The sequence below is a fragment of the Carettochelys insculpta genome, chromosome 23 (assembly GCF_033958435.1).
Source record: "Carettochelys insculpta isolate YL-2023 chromosome 23, ASM3395843v1, whole genome shotgun sequence".
Taxonomy (NCBI): Eukaryota; Metazoa; Chordata; order Testudines; family Carettochelyidae; genus Carettochelys; species Carettochelys insculpta.
This window is the reverse complement of record NC_134159.1, coordinates 21876643-21894874: the sequence shown is the minus strand read 5'-3', so window position 1 is coordinate 21894874 and position 18232 is coordinate 21876643. Positions and strand designations below refer to the sequence as shown.

General features: G+C 42.1%; 1 protein-coding gene across 1 annotated transcript; it reads left to right on the top strand.

Annotated features, from left to right (window-relative positions):
* The first annotated feature begins 1961 nt into the window (after positions 1-1961).
* RPL22 (ribosomal protein L22) lies at positions 1962-16670 on the top strand. The gene is made up of 4 exons (XM_074975715.1): positions 1962-2012; positions 2622-2726; positions 8082-8206; positions 15316-16670. Exons 1-4 carry the CDS (start codon positions 2001-2003, stop codon positions 15458-15460), a joined length of 387 nt encoding a protein of 128 aa, XP_074831816.1. The 5' UTR covers positions 1962-2000; the 3' UTR covers positions 15461-16670.
* Positions 16671-18232: the final 1562 nt, after the last annotated feature.

Sequence of the window (18232 nt, the reverse complement as noted above, 5' to 3'; positions counted from 1 at the left end):
AGCTGATATTGACCAAACAGTTTATAGCCAGTTGGGTGGGGAAACTGTCCCTGTGACTCACTTTACTGTAATTGCCTCTTTTCAAGAGTCTGGTCAGAGGCCCAATGTCTCCCTATCTCTGTCCAACTCAGGGTTGGGCAGTAAGATGCACTGGCAAGAGGCAGCTTGCACTGACTGCTGCTGTCTGTACTCTAGCTAGCTTGACAAGTTCAGTCTTCCAAGCTGTTAGGCTTGTGTTTTGTATGGGTTCAAAATAGGGCAAGTGTGAAGATAATTTAACCACCTTGAAGCATGTGTACAAAAGGGTTACTGTTTTTGTTTGCCCACTAGTGCTTCCTACTGTGGAACACTTGTTATTGACACTGCTATCTTTCCTTACTGCTAGCTGTCTCCTTCTGCCTGGTCATTGTTGGAGCAGCACCATCGTGTGGCTTTTGTGAAATGGTGCATGGGATAGGGTTGCCACGGTCTTATTCATTCATGCTTTTGTGATGGTTGGTGTTCTAATTCCCTTTGAGTCTAATTCCATGGTGTTTAGTGCCTCACTCCATACTCCCATCCCCCTTTTAAAGACCACAACTTTAGAGTAGGAATTTTCCCATGGCATAATCAGAGCAATGGAGTTTCTGTTTTTGAAAGACGTAACATTAAGTCCTGATCAAGCCAGAGCTTTTCTTCAGAGCGTTGTTATACATATCATATTGTGGTATTGCTGAGTGCACCCAATGAAGGATCAGGGCCTTTTTGAGGTATGCACACCACATATCATGAAGGGAGAGGTTTTGGCTCCAATACCAAAGCTAAAGTCTTGTCCCGGAGCATGTGCAACGTCACTGTGAACTGTCAGCAGTTGTTATATTCTACTCAGGAGCATTTCAGCACAGGAAGAAGTGATTTGTATATGTGTGCTATGATGGATCTGAGATCATGGGGAAGAAAAGTGGCTTTTCTATTATTATTATGAAAAGGCTGCTTTGAAGTGAGACCCACACAACAGCGTCCCTTGGAGCTACTGTGCTGAGAGGACGGAAACTGGTATGTACCAGTGCTTTTCCGGTTTGATTCCTTTCTCTACGGTCTGCTCCGTGGGAATCTCCCTTTCCTGCACAGGAAAACTCAGCAGTGACACAGAGCCCAGTACCCACAGGCTCAATGCCCACCTTCTCCCTCACTGCTACCTCTTCTCCAGAGCACGGACCCACCCCACCCAGAAAGACTGCTGCTCTCAGCCAAGATCCTGCTCCAGCCAGATCCACCCCCCAGCCAGGCCCCTGCTCCCTGCCCAGGCCCCCACCCCCAGCCAGGCCCCTGCTCCCTAGCCAGGCCCCTGCTCCCTGCCCAGGCCCCCACCCCACAGCCAGGCCCCTGCTCCCTGCCCAGGCCCCTGCTCCCTGCCCAGGCCCCCACCCCACAGCCAGGCCCCTGCCCAGGCCCCTGCTCCCTGCCCAGGCCCCCACCCCACAGCCAGGCCCCTGCTCCCTAGCCAGGCCCCCACCCCCCAGCCCGGCCCCCGCTCCCTGCCCAGGCCCCTGCTCCCTGCCCAGGCCCCCACCCCCAGCCAGGCCCCTGCTCCCTGCCCAGGCCCCCACCCCCAGCCAGGCCCCTGCTCCCTGCCCAGGCCCCCGCCCCACAGCCAGGCCCCTGCCCAGGCCCCTCCCCCCGCAGCCAGCACACTCCCAGGCCCCTGCACCCCCCTTCCCACGACAGCCGTGACAGACCAGACAAGATAACGAAGGGGAGGGCTCCTGGCCCTACTCCCTGTACAGGCAGCACTAATGCACCCCAGGGATGCGGATAGCCGAAGGGGTGTGTGCCGGGAAAATCTATTCACTCAGTGCTCGGCTAGCATGGCCTGCGTTCTGCGTGCCTCGGACGGGTGGTCGGCACATGCGCGGGAGTCGCGCGGGGGTGGAGTGGGCGCACGCGCGAGAGGCGCACGGGTGATTTGGCGCATGCGCGCCTCGCTGCTCTCCCTTTCTGCTCCTCTCGTTGCAGCCGCCATGGCGCCTGTGGTGAGTGTCCAGCCACGCCAGGCCCGGGCCGGGCTTCCCTCGGGGTCTAACCCCCAGCCGGGCTTCCTCGGGCGCCGGCCGCGCGGCCCCACTGGCTCGGCGTGGCCGGGGAGCTGGCAGGGCGCACGCTGCGGGGCGGGTGCCGGGCAGGCCGCGAACCCGCCCCCCTCCCCGCTTCCTGAGGGCCCCGCCGCGGCGCCGGCACCAGCCGAGCGGGCCCCTTTCCTGCCGCGGGGCCGGCCGGCCTGGGCTCTCCGCCGTTCCTGCAGCCTCTGGCGCCACGCTCCTCCCCCCGCCCGGGGACTGGTCGCTGCAGGCCGGGAGGGCCCTGGCGGCCCCGGCCTTCCTTCCCCTGTGATCCGCGGCCTCATGGAGGCGCCGGTCGGGCTCCGTGGCTGGGCTGGGTAGCCAGTGTGAGCCGGGTGCCACCGGGCTGGTATAACTGCGCTCGGCGGCCCCAGGAAATGGGGGGCTTGGGAGGAGGGGCGCACGGGAGGCCCGCTTCGCTTACTCGCTGATGTCAAGGCCTGCGCATGCACCTACTGCCGGAGCTTAGGCTGGCTCTTAGATTGCGGGAACCCGTGTGACTTTTTGTGTTTAACTTTGCAGAAGAAACCTGCGACGAAAGGTGGCAAAAAAAAGAAGCAGGTCCTAAAGTTCACTTTGGACTGCACCCATCCCGTCGAAGATGGTATCATGGATGCAGCCAACTTTGTAAGTTTGAAATGCTCTAGACCATTAGTGTTTCTTAATGGCATTTACCAAGTGGCATTCTAGTAAAAGAGCCACTCCGCAACCGTATGAGGTGATTATGAAAATGTGTTTGCAATAGCAAAAATCTACTAAGTACTTCTTTTCTCCTCTTCATCATTCTCTATGGGCTTGTCTGCGTTTCCAGGCAGATCTGGAGTTGTTTCACATTTCTCGTAAAGAGATGTAAAATCTGTGTCTGGGGTCAGCATTTGACCCCTGTACTCCTCAAATATATCGCAAGGAGTAAGGGGGGTTGATGGGAGTAAAGGACGTTGACCTTAGTGAAGACAGTCGCGTAAGTCGATTTTCAGTATGTTGATTCAAGATACACGGTAGTCATAGATAGAATTGCATATCTGAAATCTACTTTCTTGTCTAGTGTGGACCTGGCTGATGATTTCCTTATAGCCCCAAAGGTGTACATTAATGTTCTCGGCCTGCTTGGTCTTAGTTACTGGTGACTGATGAACTTCTATTTCCTGAGCAAACTTCTGTTCTGTTGTAAACTTCTCTTCTGTCTTGTAGTTGTCTCACTTACATTAAGCTGCAGTTAGTGGCAATGTTATCACTGCTTGTAAGACCTCACTAAGGTTAGACAAAAAAGTGTGCAATGCAGTGGTGGGAGACCTTGTGTAGTGAAGGTTAGTGATTTTGCTATTATGTTCTACAGATCTGCTTTGAGCAGCATTGCACTGTATGGCATTTAATGGCAGGTGGCTATACAAGCTTATCTAGTACAGGATTCTTACCCTTGCTACCACCAGTAGAGGAGTAGTATTGGGATTACAGTAAATTCTTTTCTATCCGGAACACTCAACGGGCATTTTAACCTTAAATTAGTTGTTTTCCATAAGTACAGTATATTGAAAGTAAACCCAAATAAATACAGCAAATACAATATAAGTTTACCATGTACAGTGCTATTGTTATTGGTAAATAAAGTACTCTGCATACATTTTTGTTTGAGCTAATCTTGTTTCTCTTAAGCATTTTGCATTGCTAGGTGTACCTCTCTATTGTCCAGAATATTTGAATATCCAGCAACCTCATGGTACCAGGGCTGCCGGATATGAAAGTGTTAACTGTAGTTTATCAAAAAAAAATATTATTGTAGATGAGGTGTTTGTAAAAGAGTGGGCACTGGTTAGTAGTTGGCATTTAGAATTGGTAAATGTGAATTCATCCTCCTGTGGCTGGCAGCTAATGGAACTTGGCAAATTAATGTACAGATCTTATGAAAGACACATCATTTGCTTCAAGCACCTTTCAGGTCCTGTTGGTTGTTCTGGGATAGTAAAGTTAGATCCTTTCCATGCTGGATTTAAATTACGCTAATTGTGTGTTCCCTGGGTAGCATAATCTAAGCATGAGTGTATGACAGAACTTTTGTTAGATTAATGTTTTTACGACAATATATTAAAACCTCTCTACTGTAGGTGTCCCAAATCTGAGAACACCTGTGGCATGGTCCCTGGCTGGAGGAGGAGAAAGTGGCTCTGTGTACTGCCTCTCCACCACCCACACTCTACTGGGGGAATGGCAGTGTAGCAACTTGCTGCTCCAGAGGCTTTTCTACCCTGCTCCCATAGCAGCCAGGGGCAGTGCCTGGGAGAAGCCGGGGTGAGGTGAGGGAGGCCTGAACACTTTTTTAATCCAGCATATCTTGTTTCCCAGGGTTGCCAGGTTACAAAGATTCAAGGATCCTTTAGAAGTTCTGTAGACACTTAGGATCTTACATTTTTAAATGATTTTTTTCCTTCGGTGATATTTAGGCAAATTCATTTAAACACTTCTGAAAATATTATTGATAATTTTTTAGGCTTTGTCTTGATTCTGAAAAATTGTCACTTTTTGCAGAGTAGAACAGGGCCACCTAAATTAAACAAGGTGCTGCTCTATGTATATGTGGGGGGGAGTATGCTGATCTTAATATGAGCTCAGCTAATACATGTTGTAGATGGAACTAAATTTGACCTCTTTAAGATGAAGTCTAATATAGTGTTTATATTAGCAGTGCTATTACATTTGACATAGGAAGCTATACATGCATTTTATTAAACCTTAACTGAAGGTAAACTAGTCATAATTTTGATTATATGATTGTGACCAAACAACTGATGAATGAAATTTGAGACTCCAGTTAAATATGTCAGGATCTCTTGTGATATTACATGCAGGGTGTCTGTCTGTTCTAGTTTGTACCCACTGTAGTAATAAGTCAGTGATGATAGACGATACATGAATAGTTTGAAGTCATTGCAGAATCTGACCATAAGTGAGAGTACCATTGTGGTGCATTAATGGCATAAATAGTGTGGTTCTCTTGGTTTTGTGTGTCCACACAACAGGCAAGTCAGTGGAAAGCACCAGGTACACCTTTGAATTGTACAAGTGTTTTCTGGGACACACCTCTCACGCCGTAATGTCAGGAACAAGGGCTTGGCGGTTACTTCCAGATGTGAAGCAAAACTTGTCAAATGAAACTAGGACAGCTGAACCTTTGTGCAGCTGGGGGGACAAAGCTTTGGAAGCTTCACATGTCTCACCACACCTGGTCAAGACTGTGACTTTCTCCTAGTTACTAACAACCAACTGTCGCAACCTGCTTTAAAAAGCATAGATTATCTATGAAATCAGGGCAATGTGCAGACTTTGTAAATGTGGGCTCTTTGTTGCAATGATTTTGCCAAATGCAAGTTTGTAGAATAATTTTAGCATGGTTGGGCTGCTAGACATAGCCATTGCGGAGTATGCTTTTCCTGGCTAGCAAGCCTCCCTGCCCCCCCACCCCCTCCATTTTAAAGTGGATTTACTTAACATATATTCTTTTTGTGTTGATCAGGATCTCTCTTGGATAGCTGTTTTGCACTACAAAATTAAGTCAACCTTAATCTATGCCCACAGTAAAATTTATGCTGGCAGGTCATATTGCTGAAGAGTGTAAATACCCCTCTGTGTGGCTCTGCCCCCTCTGTGCCACCAAGCAACATAATAGTGTCTACACTGGCATTTGTCATTGGGAGAGCTTCTCCCATTGACGTAGTTTAAATATAGCATCACATGACCACCTGATTAGTAAACTAGAGAAATACAGCCTAGATGGGCCCGCCAAGTGGGTGAGATGGGTGCATAAATGGTTGGAAAAACATTCGCATACAGTAGGTATTAATGGTTCACGGTCAGACTGGAAGTGAATAACATGGATTTCCACAGAGGACAGTTTTGGGACCAGTTCTGTTCACTGTCTTCATAAATGATTTAGATATAGGCATATCAAGTATGCTTATCAAATTTGCAGATGTTACCAAGCTGGGAGGGGTTGCAAGTGCTTTGGAAAATAGCGTCAGAATTCAAAACTATCTGGACAAACTGGAGAAATGGTCTGAGGCAAAAAGGCTGAAGTTCGATAATGACAAACACAAAGTACTGTACTTAGGGAAGAACAATCAGTTTCACACATATGAAATGCGAAAGGACTTCCTAGAAAGGAGAGTCATAGGGGTCATAAGGTGTCATGCTTAGCTTGTGGTCCAGCAGTGTGAGGCTGTTAACAAAAAAGCAAACCTGATTCTGTGATGCATTAACAGGAGAATTGTGAGCAAGACATAAGTACTTTTTATACTCTCCTCTGCATTGATTAGGCCTCAAGTGGAGTACCATGGCCAGTTCTGGGCCCCACATTTTAGGAAAGGTGGAAAAATTGGAGAAGGTCCAGAGAAGAGCAACTAAAATGATTAAAGGTCTAGGAAATATGACCTATGAGAGAAGATTAAAAGATTAAAAATGGTTTTTTTAGTTTGAAAAAGAGAATGCAAAGAATTTTGAAAAGTTCTGTATTCCGTGAGCTTGTTACAAACACAGTCTTTAATCTTAAGCTACCAACTGGGTTTGGAAACTAGGCCATGTAGTTCTGATTTTGATCAAGTATATTTTCTGTTGGTTTGATAATTTAATGCCTGCTGATTGCGATCATCATGGAAAAAAATACTAGAATTCTTTGTAACCCTGAAATTCCTTAGAAAGACTGGGGAGTTTTTCAATAGCCCTGCATTGTTTTAAAAAATTAGTGCAGAATTTGTAGCTACTTTTCTTTCATGCATGTCTTCTAGTGATTTTTCATGTGAGTTTATTAAGCCTTCAAATTTAAACACTTTTTTATATGACACATATCATAGATCAAAAATAAAATATGAGATTGGGGCGATGATTGGGTAGAACAGTACATTTTAATTGCAGCATCAAAACAAAAAGCAGTCAAGTAGCACTCTAAAGACCTGGCTCTGGTCTGAAGAAGTGGGTCTGTCCTACGAAAGCTCACCTAATAAACCATTTTGCTAGTCTTTAAAGTGCTACTTGAGTGCTTTTTGTTTTGATAGTGTATAGACTAGCACAGCTTCCTCTCTGTTACTATTTAATTGCAATAGTGTGCCTATTAAATTTTATTCCGCCCTTTATCCCCAATGTAGGTGAATGTTGTTGATTCAGCTAGCTGAGCTGATCACAGTAAGATTATAAATCAATATTGAAGGTGATCAGAGATCTTATAACAGAGTTTCCGATTTGTAACTCATACACTATCTAGATTCTTCCTGATCGCAGCCAATAGCAGAATAATGGAGTCTCCAACGGTGTACACTTTGCAGAGCAGATAGCTACAGTGGTCTATTTTCTTTGATGCATGCATAGTGACACATGGGATTTCAAAGGCAAAAGGGAGTGGGCTAGGTGAAATGTGTGTGGGACACTTCAAGTATGATTCTTGCATAACTACGGTCTTGTAGAAGTCTTTTCGTTAAGTTCATTATTACTAAATGTGAGATGTGAAATTAGGAAAATGGGTGTTATAAAGGTGGCCATTAAGTTTCCTTTTTCTTATGGTTTAAACTTTTGTAGGAACTTGAATCCTTAAAACCTTATTTTTTTTCAGATATCCAGAAAGATGAGTGCCTAAGACTGGTGACTATGTTGAGGCATCAAAGGCCTGATGGATGTTGCTTCCTATAACTGTGATTCTGCAATGATTTGTGGATGTGCTTAATTTTAGGTACCTTAGTAGTCCTATTTAGGCCAGTAGGACTAATCATATAATTCTTTCCATAAGTAGGGCTTATGTCTTTGGGGAGAAATGCAGCAATCATTTACTTTCAGTGTTTGTGTGAGGAAGGTACTTTAAAACATACTTGGTGTTTGGCTAAAGTAGGTTGGGGAAATACGATCTTTAATCTTTAATATTATGTTTTAGATTATAAGAAGTTAGTGGTGACATTTTGCCCTTCAAGGCAAAGAGTTCTAAAAAGTCTTACACTTATTTTGCAGGAGCAGTTCTTGCAGGAACGAATTAAAGTGAATGGAAAAGCTGGCAATCTGGGTGGAGGAGTGGTGACCATTGAGAGAAGCAAGAGCAAAATCACTGTAACTTCGGAGGTTCCATTTTCCAAGAGGTAAGGGAGAGGAGGTACTGTGCACTTATTGGAATAAAATGTAAAGGGGCTGTGTAGCTAAAGGAGTTAGGGAGCAGGATACAAACCCTTTCCCTTTTGGGCTATATCTACACTAGTGCCCCCACCCCCTTCAGAAAGGAGGATGCTAATGAGATGCTGCAGTGAACATGCAGCGACTCATTAGCATAGTGGCGGCCACAGCACTTTGAAGGTGCCTCTTTCAATCGTGCAGCTTGTCTACATGGGGTCCTTTTTGAAAGGACTCCACACACTTCAAAATGCCCTTATTCCATGAGAGGCTCCCAGGATAGGGTAGTGTTGCTAACCCAGAATTTGTGGGGTGTGCAGATCCCATGCAGAGGGAGCACTTCCCTTCACATGCCCTTTCGTTATATGGATATCTTTAGTAATACTGGTAGGAACAAAACTACTCAGATGAAGACCAGCAATTTGGCAGCCCTGTGCATGGGCAACAGTGAATAAAATGTCTCATGGGCCCCACATAGAACCTGAATGGGCTGCAGGTTGCCAACCACTGGTCTATGCTGTACCTATTCTGTGGATAAGTGAATGGGCTTCAGTAGATTAGAGGAGCTACTACTAGTGGTAAGTATGTCCAGTGTCTGGTGATGGGCCATTCAGTGGAGAGGGCTCTGAGATACTAGAGAATTTTTCTGGTGCTGGTTTTTTGCCTAATGTTCTTAGGGTTGTATTAGTCACAATATTTGGGGCCAGGAAGGAATTTTCCCTCAGGTCAGATTGGCAGATCCCCTGCTGGTTTTTCGTCTTCCCCGTTAGCATAGGTAACAGGTCACTTGCAGGTTTAAGCTAATATAATTGGTGGATTCTCTGTAACTTGAAGTCTTTGAACTATGATGTGACGACTTCAGTAAGCCAGAGGTGAGGAGGTCAAACAAGGTGATCATGATGATCTCAGCCCTATGAGGACTTCATGGTTCATAATGGTCAGTCTGTACTTCTTGCTAAATTTACGATAGGAAGATCATGGTTTGTTATGTTAGAATGACAGTTTAAAAAAAACAAATACACTGGTGGTGGCAGTTTGAACAGATGTGCCAATAGCTGAGATCACTTGTGCTTTTAGATCTTTTGTGTGTCACCAGAAGGTAGGTCTTTCTCTTAATTAACAAGGATCATATTCACAACAGTTTCCTTGTCCACTAATGCTTCCTTTTTTATACCTAACTCCGACCCACTGGTCCTCAGAATCTCTGCCATTAAATACTAATGCATTAAATCTTGTGTTTCATTGCTTCAAGATGAAAGCCAGTCATGATTGGTCTGTCTTGGAGACGATTTGACAAATGGCTTTCAGATATACTAAAGAACTGCACGTATCGGTTTTCTGGTCTTAAACAAAAAGCTTTATTAGAGTTCTGCGCACACATTTTCTCTTCTAACCTTTATGTTGTAAAAGTGTAGATGATATCCCATACGCTCTTCAATTTCCTAATCCTATTGGATGTCAATTTCCACTCAATCTTTTTGTTGTCCCCTTAAAAATTATTTTTAAAAAGCAAGTAAAGATCAAAAGAAATTAGTGGAAGATACAAATTTTAATTATTCAGTGGAACTGTTTCTTTTTTATTCATGAGATTTGAAACTCTTTGCCATGCAGTATCAAAGACAAAACAGTAACATTGACATACAACAATGCAATCAACAGTTCTTTATTCATATGGTGTTCCTGTTTGACAACATGCTTTTTGTGATTTTATTAAATTGATTTAAATCTCTGCATATATAACAAAGCAGATGTGTAAAAATGAACTGATTGGAACCATTTCTACGAGTCTAATATGTGCGTCTTCTGTCATCTTAAATCCTGCATGAGTTACCATCCTTCTAGAGTCTAACAGCAGCATTCTTGGAATCAAGAGACTACTAACTTCAGGACCCAGCTGAATTTGCTTCCATTTAGCTGTGGATCTACAATCTTCTTTTGATTTGTAAATTTTATAAAATTCAGTTGACTCAAACATTGCCTATAGATCCTCATCGCTGCTTCTAACAGCCATCTCTCAAGATGAAAAGGGGCCATATATAAAATAACTGAGATTAAAAGTGGGTCATGACCTTCAGGTGACTTGTTTGGCCGTAATCATGTTTGAAAAGGATACAGTAGAAATTCATAAACAGCTTGAATCACTGAACAGCTATAATCAAATTTGGGTAAAGCACTTGAGTGTTTTACGAGTTAATTTCTGCTGGATTGTGCAGCAACAGACATTTTAGATTTCTAAACATGTATTGGAGCAGTAGTATTTACATTTCTGCAGTATCTTTCAACCCAATGGAGCAGAAAGTGCTCAACAGTCCATACAACCTACTGAACATTTGGAGAGGGATGTGGTAACTAGGTGAAGCATAGCACACTGTAAGCCAGAGCAGCAAGCACTTAAATACAAATCAGTGAAATCTTTGTCTCATTGAAGTTGATAGGAGTTTTATCACCATCAGCTGAGCTAAGATGTCACTTAATATAAGCTTAAAAGCCAGTAGATAGAAACTTGACAAGTTACTGCTTTCTTGGCTAGTATATTTAGCTGTCTGTCCTGATGAATTCTCTTGATTAGGTGGCCTATTGCCATGTCAAGGCTAGTTGGCTACCTCTTCTTCATTTTGATAAGTAGACCATTTTAAAATTGTGTATGGCCAATTTAAGTTCTTCACACTTAAAACAGTCTGCGGAGTTTGAAGTATAGTCCTTTAGTACATGATGAGTAACTGCCAGGACATAAGTTACAGGCTATATTTGGTAGATCCATACCTTTTGGTAATCTGCTATAATTTCATTTGCTGGATAATGCCTTTTACTAGCTTTGGAGATCTTATCCATCCTCTCCATAACACAAAATACAAATACTTTGCCCAGTTGACAGCCATTTCACATCTTAAGAGGGACTGTGTAAAAGAAGGGGAAAAGAGTTCGTGCCCTTTCCATTTCTAGCTATGCCTTTTGTAGTGGAGGTTTCTAGGACACTGCTGAGAGGGTCAAATAAGGGCAGACTGCTTCATGACAAGGCTACTTACAACAGTGCTGCTTGAACTTTTTGAGACCAGGGAGCAAATAATTGTAATTTTATGGGGAACACCTATGAAAATTTTCTACAAAAAAAATTCAGACTCAAAAAAAATCAAACCAATCAGCAACCTATACAGCAAAACCAAAATGAAGTAATTTAATCAGGTATCATAGCAATGGAGAAGTAACATTTGTGTGTGGTTTTAATAGTAGAAAATGTAGACCATCAGTGTATTTTTCCAAATGTTCACAGCATATCTGCAAGTAGTTTATGGAACACCGTTGTTCCATGGAGCATAGCTTAAGAAACGGTGACTTAACAGCGGAGACCCCAGTCTGGCACTGTAGGTGCACAAACCAGTCACAACCGGTACCATTAGTTATAGAGATGGTTATGATGAAAATTAATATCTTCAAATCTGAACAGATTCTTCCAATCCCAAAGGACCAACCATAGTCCCACGTCAATTTATACCTGACATCTTACCCAAAAGAGTATTTTGTGCCAATCCTTTAGATTCTAAAAGTCTGAAGGTTGATTAAAAAAGTAATAGGTTGAGAGTAAAATTGTTAAAGGAATCAAGTTACATACACCAAATGCAAAGTTTGGGTTCAGGCTTGTAGAAGAGATGGATTAATCTGCTGTTTAATGAGTCTCTAGAATGCATCCTTTGTAAGCATGGGTCGTCCTTTTGGGGTCAATTCATAGCAAAGCAGCCTCAGAAGTGACGAACTGGAATGAGATGAAATGAAGAACCTCTAGGGTCCTTTTTATTATCTTGCCCATATAGAGGAAATTTCATTGTTCTTGCTGTATGAAATTACTTCCAAAATTGAGTTTGTCATATGAGCAAGTCACCTGTCCGTACATGGCTTGGTACTTTTTTAGGCATCCAGACATGTCTTATATACTGGTATGAAGTTCACAGTAACAGCAAAATTCCTCACATGGAGATTGATAGCATTTGAGGTGCATTGTATCCCTGAAGCACGGCTATTCACTTAACTAGCAACATTTCCACAATATGTTGGCCAAGTCTGTTGATGTCCACCGTAAGCAAATATCCAAAATGTAAATACATAGCCAGTACTCATAACTTCAAGGATAAAAATGATACATGCATATGAGTTCAAGTCTTACCTGCCTTGAAAACTTTTATAATAACTGGAGAACTAATGAAGTGTCCAGACAATGAAAGTGGAACAATTTGAAGGGTGCTGATTTTTAGTTGCTATTTAAAGTTTTTAAATACCAGGTTAAACATGAGTGAATGGCATTTTGGTGAAAAGTCTTTTTTACAAGTTGAGTTGATGCTAATTATGTACATATTGAGGTGTCTGATAGCCCCACCAAAATTCATGAAACTGACATTTCTAAAAGCAGAAACAAAAACATGCAAAAAGTGTGCATGGGTATAATTTTTAATAAAATTATATGCAAGTGATTGTCAAAAGCACTAAGATTACTTTCTGGGTTTTAATGGCATGTGTCTTTCTTTTATCCATTGGTGAACAATTTTATTTAGTAGATTTTGCATTTATTTAAGTTGGTATATATTTTCTGTGGCATGTGGTTGGTGCACTAACCTTTTTAATCTTATTAATACCCTGGTTCTTGATTTTTCTCTGGTTGACAGACCAGTCAGTTCATACAGCATGTCCTTGGCATGTGAAATTTTAAATGATTTGCATCTATGTGTACATTTGAATTCCCGGAAACATGCTTTTATAATATTGTCATTACTTGTGTGGGTGCTACTTTAATCCTTATCTGCAGTCTTCAGAAATCAGTGATTAACAGATGACCAATTTACATTTAGCACAATTCAATTTAACATTTGGTACTAATATTTAAATAAAGACACGTGGACATTCTAAAATAGAAGCTGACACCTGATTTGTTTGGGGCTAATTTGCTAAATAGCTGATCTGTTAAGAGAATGTTTTGACTATTGAAGCAGAAAATACATGTATTCCTACCTTTAAAAGGATGGTCTTAATAATCACACAACACTCACTTTTCACAGTAGTCTGTTTAATGAAACATTGTTAGAGGGGAAAAAAGTATAAACTCTACCAATAACTCTGAAATACACAAATTTCTTATGTCAGCAGAGTGCTTAAAATCATTAACCTTTAGTAGTTAAATGTCTTCCCGTGTGCTTTCATAACATAGTTTCTTCAAGGCCTTACACTGTACACTGATCTAGATGGTACTATGAGTACAGGGACTGGACTCGGTGACCTCTCGAAGTTCCTTGAAGTTCTGGTTCTATGAACAATCCCTGCTTACCCCCATTGACTTTGCCTGTTTTGTGTTATCTCCATGCTAATCTTCATGCCCCCCGCCTTATGTCTTTTGTCATCGTTTTGCTTTCTTCCATGCTGTCCCGTTATGCATGGCACTCCCTTTCATCCTGTCTTGCCAGCCTCCATCTCCTTGTCTCAACCAAATCCTAAAGACTCATTTCTGCAGATCCACTTATAAGGTGTAAATGGTTCTGCTCTTCCAAAATTTAAGACTGTAAGCTCTTCAAGCAGGGGGAGTTTCCTGCATGTCAACACAGTACTCAGCACATGAGTGGGTTATAATTTTTGTTATGGGGGAGAGGGTTCACTCCAAGAATTTGGAAGTGATCAAAGGCTGCACTCTTTCATGACATTAATGATGTCTGGGGTGGAGTTTGGGTGCAGAAGGGAGCTTGGGGTAAGGGACTGGGATGTAGGAGGGGATGAGCTCCGTGAGGGAGTTTGGGTGAAAGATGCGGTTATGATGGGGGCAGGGGTTTGGCTTGTGACCTGGGGAAGGAGGGGTACTGACCTGGGGCAGCAGATTGTGGTGTTGTGGGGTCTGGAAGGGGGTATGGGTACAGGAATTGGTGCCTAAGGCTCCCAGCTGTGCCCATGGGCTGCATCTGGCAGTTGGTAGGCTGTATTTTGCCCAGCCATCACCTAGCACAGTCTGAGCAGAGCACTGCTGCAATAATGACTTAGTAAATAATTGAAACATGCCAGTTGGTCCGTTTCTCTGAGAGGTTTTACACGTTCTCTTATTAAATTTAAATTTCTGTTTTATCAAATAAAATTTAGCTTAGCACTTCTTTTCCCTTGCTGTTTCTTGTCAGTGTGAACTTTGGCTCTGAGAGGAGAGGAGAGACCTGCTAGCCTTTCTTTATTGTGTGACATACCTCTATTACAGATGATTTATTCTGTGACTCAATGTATCACATTCTCAAAATCCTTTGGTTTTAATGCATGTTGTTCTGTGGTCTTTATTTCAGTGATTCCAATGGGAGTTTTCCTCAAGTAAGGCCTATAGGAGTTGGTTCATAGTATCCAAACTTGGGTGGGATGGCTGGTTACGTGTGGTTTCCTTTTGTATTGAGAGAACATTCTTTTGTTTTATGGGTGTCCTCATCTAAAAGGGTTTTTTTTCCCCCTAGCTGGGACTGTGATATAATATAACTTGGGTATCCTCTTAATGAGTTGCTTTATTTTCTCAGTGCTGTATTATGAGTAATTTAAGCTGTAATTACTTTTGTGGTACTACAGTGCTTTTGACTTGAAAAGTAAATTCTCTCAAAGATGACAGTTCTTTTTCTTTTAAGAAAAAAATTTTTTAAAACTGTTTGTTTGTCAAAACATTAATGGAAGAGAGAATTTATCCTTTTTAAGGTGAGTTAGTGGTAGCACCCATTCAACAAGGGAATGTCTTCAGAAAAGACAATATTAAATGCTGCTGTTAGGCAAATGTTGCAAACCTGAAAATGCAAAAAACACTTTCAGCCTACACACTTTGTTTCTGAAAAGTAAAATGGCATGTTACAATCTATATCATTACAGACAATCATATCATAATTTTCTTAATGTATGAGAGGAAAATGTTAAGACAAACTCTGGGGGATTTTTTTTGTAATCAGAGATGAAAATGACAGGCACTATTAAATAATGTAAGGTAGGGAAATTCAGTTAAATGGCATACAAGATTTCAAAAGCGTGCAATGTAGAATGAATAATCTTTTTACAGTCTTCATTTCAGTTACTGATTGCTTCCTTTCCGCAGATATCTGAAGTACCTTACTAAGAAATACCTGAAGAAAAACAACTTGCGTGACTGGCTGCGTGTAGTTGCCAATAGCAAGGAAAGTTATGAATTGCGATACTTCCAGATTAATCAGGATGAAGAGGAGGAGGAGGAAGAGGATTAAATGCTCATGGATCTGGAAATATTTTGTATATTAAATTTCCTTCAATAAAATGTGGGGAAAAAATGTTAATATTTTCTGTGTTTTCCAAACTCTAGACAGTTGTTCAGATTACATAGTGATTACTCTAAAGCCTATTACTTCCTGTCTATCTACTTCACAGATAAGGTTAACAGTTTGCATTATAAGGCTAATGTTTAACTCCCACGGTCTCACCTTTGAGAAATTTTCTCTCTTTACTCTTAATTCAAAGAATTTGTTTGGAAGATCTGAGGTTCCTCATAAAGGGGAGATAAGTTTTCTCCTTTTATTGGAGAATTGAGATTTCTTCTTCATTATAATGATGCTCCAAGTACAGCAATACTAAATAGTCTCTTTTCAGAGGCTCTGTAGCTTGATTAAAATATTCCATGCTGAAAATTGGTAAGAGGTCTGGAAAAGATTGTCAATGGGATCAGGATTTATCCTGTGATATGACACATTCAAGGTAAGTAAAGCATAGGCCTTATATTCTCTGGGGTTCGTCTGATTCACTGGCCTGGCTTTGTTTTAGTAAAGTCCTTAGTTGTGCCATAATTTGTTTAGTTCTAGGGGTTGAGACTTTCAAAGCTGTCTAAATCCCCTAGTCGGCTTTGAAGATTTTAGCCAGTAACTGTCCTTTTATGTTCTCAAACTTAAAAATGAATGAAACATTGAGATACATGACTTTTTAAAATTTCACTTTACAAAGGATCATGCAAGTCCTTTTTCCCTTCCTGGGCTGTAGCAGAAAGAGAGGTGGTAGGGTCACTGTGGGTGTCAGGGAAGGTGAATCATTTCTTTACTTGGGTAGTGTCCTCTAAAGCAGCTTCCTGAGAACATTTTACAACCTAATGTGATCTGATCCTTAAAATTTAAAATTGCCTGAAGTATTCTTTCAGCTGGAGTGGGCAGTTCCTCAGGCTCAGAATAGAGGGCGAATGACTGTCAATAAGAATGTGTGGGGGTTCTTTAACATCCACAGTAAGATGGTTTTCCTGCCAGTCTTGACTCTGCTGGAGTATTTCTGAGAATCTGTTGCGTGTACAGTTCCCTCACTTCACCTGGAGTCTTGATGATTGTGGTGTCGCTCATTATCCTTTCCAATGCTGTAATTAAACTGTTACCTTGGAGCATGTTGAGAGTTAGTCTCTAAAGCTTTGTGAAGCTGAAGCATTAAAGCATATAAAATGTATTTCTTGTATTTTCTCTTTCCCCGCCCTTCCTTCTGTCTGGGTTGCCCTTAATGGTGGTACAGGGCTGGCCATGTGTCCCTTTAGAAGTGGAAAGTTTTGAGGCGGAATCAGTGGCAGGGCTGATGTGTAGCATGAGCTCTGCTGACCTAGGACTGGAATTTGACTACTGCATAGCAACATGCTTTCTAGTAGGGCAGCCCCTTTTAAAATTCTTCAAGCAGCTCTGACCTAACAGATGCTTGGGGACAAAGCCCAGAGTGATTCTTGTGTAAAATTGTTTTGAAGCTTTAGTTTTGGTGCATTGACTTCAAGTCTGGGCTCTGTCCATATGACAACTTTTAGAAATTAAGTAGAGTTTTGGTGGGACTGGTTAAGCTTTTCAGCATTGTTCCTGGAGGTGTGTGTTCCCAATCCACAGACACAATAGCCTGTAAAATATTGACATGGTACAGCGTAGATATTGCTGGAGTCAGTGAGAGAAGACTGGTGAGTTTCAGCTAGAAGCAAAAATGGGCATGTCTGAGGATAAACACCACATGGGGTTCACCATCTACTTTGATTGCCCACAAATTTCAGTCATTGCAGAAGGATGCTAATGACAGACTTGTGCTCTTCTGTGTCAGCCTTGTCAAAGGTGATTATGCTTTTGTCTTTAACTTGCACTGAGAACGATCCGTGCAGATGAAGATAAGGAGGCCTTATAGGAAACTCTTGGTAGAATCATTGTCAGTTCCATGTAATGACAGATTGATCATCTTGGATAATTTCTACCAGATTTGGTTGGAACAGTATATTGTAGGGCAATGTGATAGGTTATTACAGAGTTGCTAATGCAAACTGTAACCATTTGCTGATATTTTCCAATGCACTGAACAAAGCCTAGTCATTTCCAGTAAATGTTTTTCAGCGGGTCAACAAATCCAGGATTCACCCCTGTTCAGAACATAGGCAGATGATTATTTGATGGTGAAGAGATCTCTAGGGTGTTAAGCTCATTTGTGTTATGATAGGTACCAATTGTTGATCATAGGCATGTGAGAAGTCAAATACCTCTTCATACTACTTTCAAGCAACACAGACAATGTAGAAAATAAATATTTCAAGCTTGGAAAAGTGACCATTGAGTCCAGCAGAAGCACTGCTCTTGTCTATAGAAGATGCAATAGATGTTGAGACAACCTGGAAGTATGCCACATAGCTGGTGAGTTTTCACCCTCCTTAAAGAGGAATCGGAACTGGTTTGATGAGAGTGACCCTGAATATATCACCTCTTGAACTTGTTCCATGCTATCTATTGAGCATGTCTGCCAGATAAGGCTTTGGCAGGTGAGGGCTGCTTATCATTGAACAAAATATGACTCAGACCAAAGTTTGGCAAGTGAAAAACCAATGGTGGAAAAAGAAAGTGGCCGAGGTACAGCTGTCAAGACAACAAAGATCCTGCCCACAGCAATTTTTTTTGCTAGTCTCTGTGTTGTGTGTAGCCCCTCTATGCACATGGAATGGCAATTGACTCATCACTGACAAAAACTTGCTCAATGGACAGCATGTTTGTTTAATT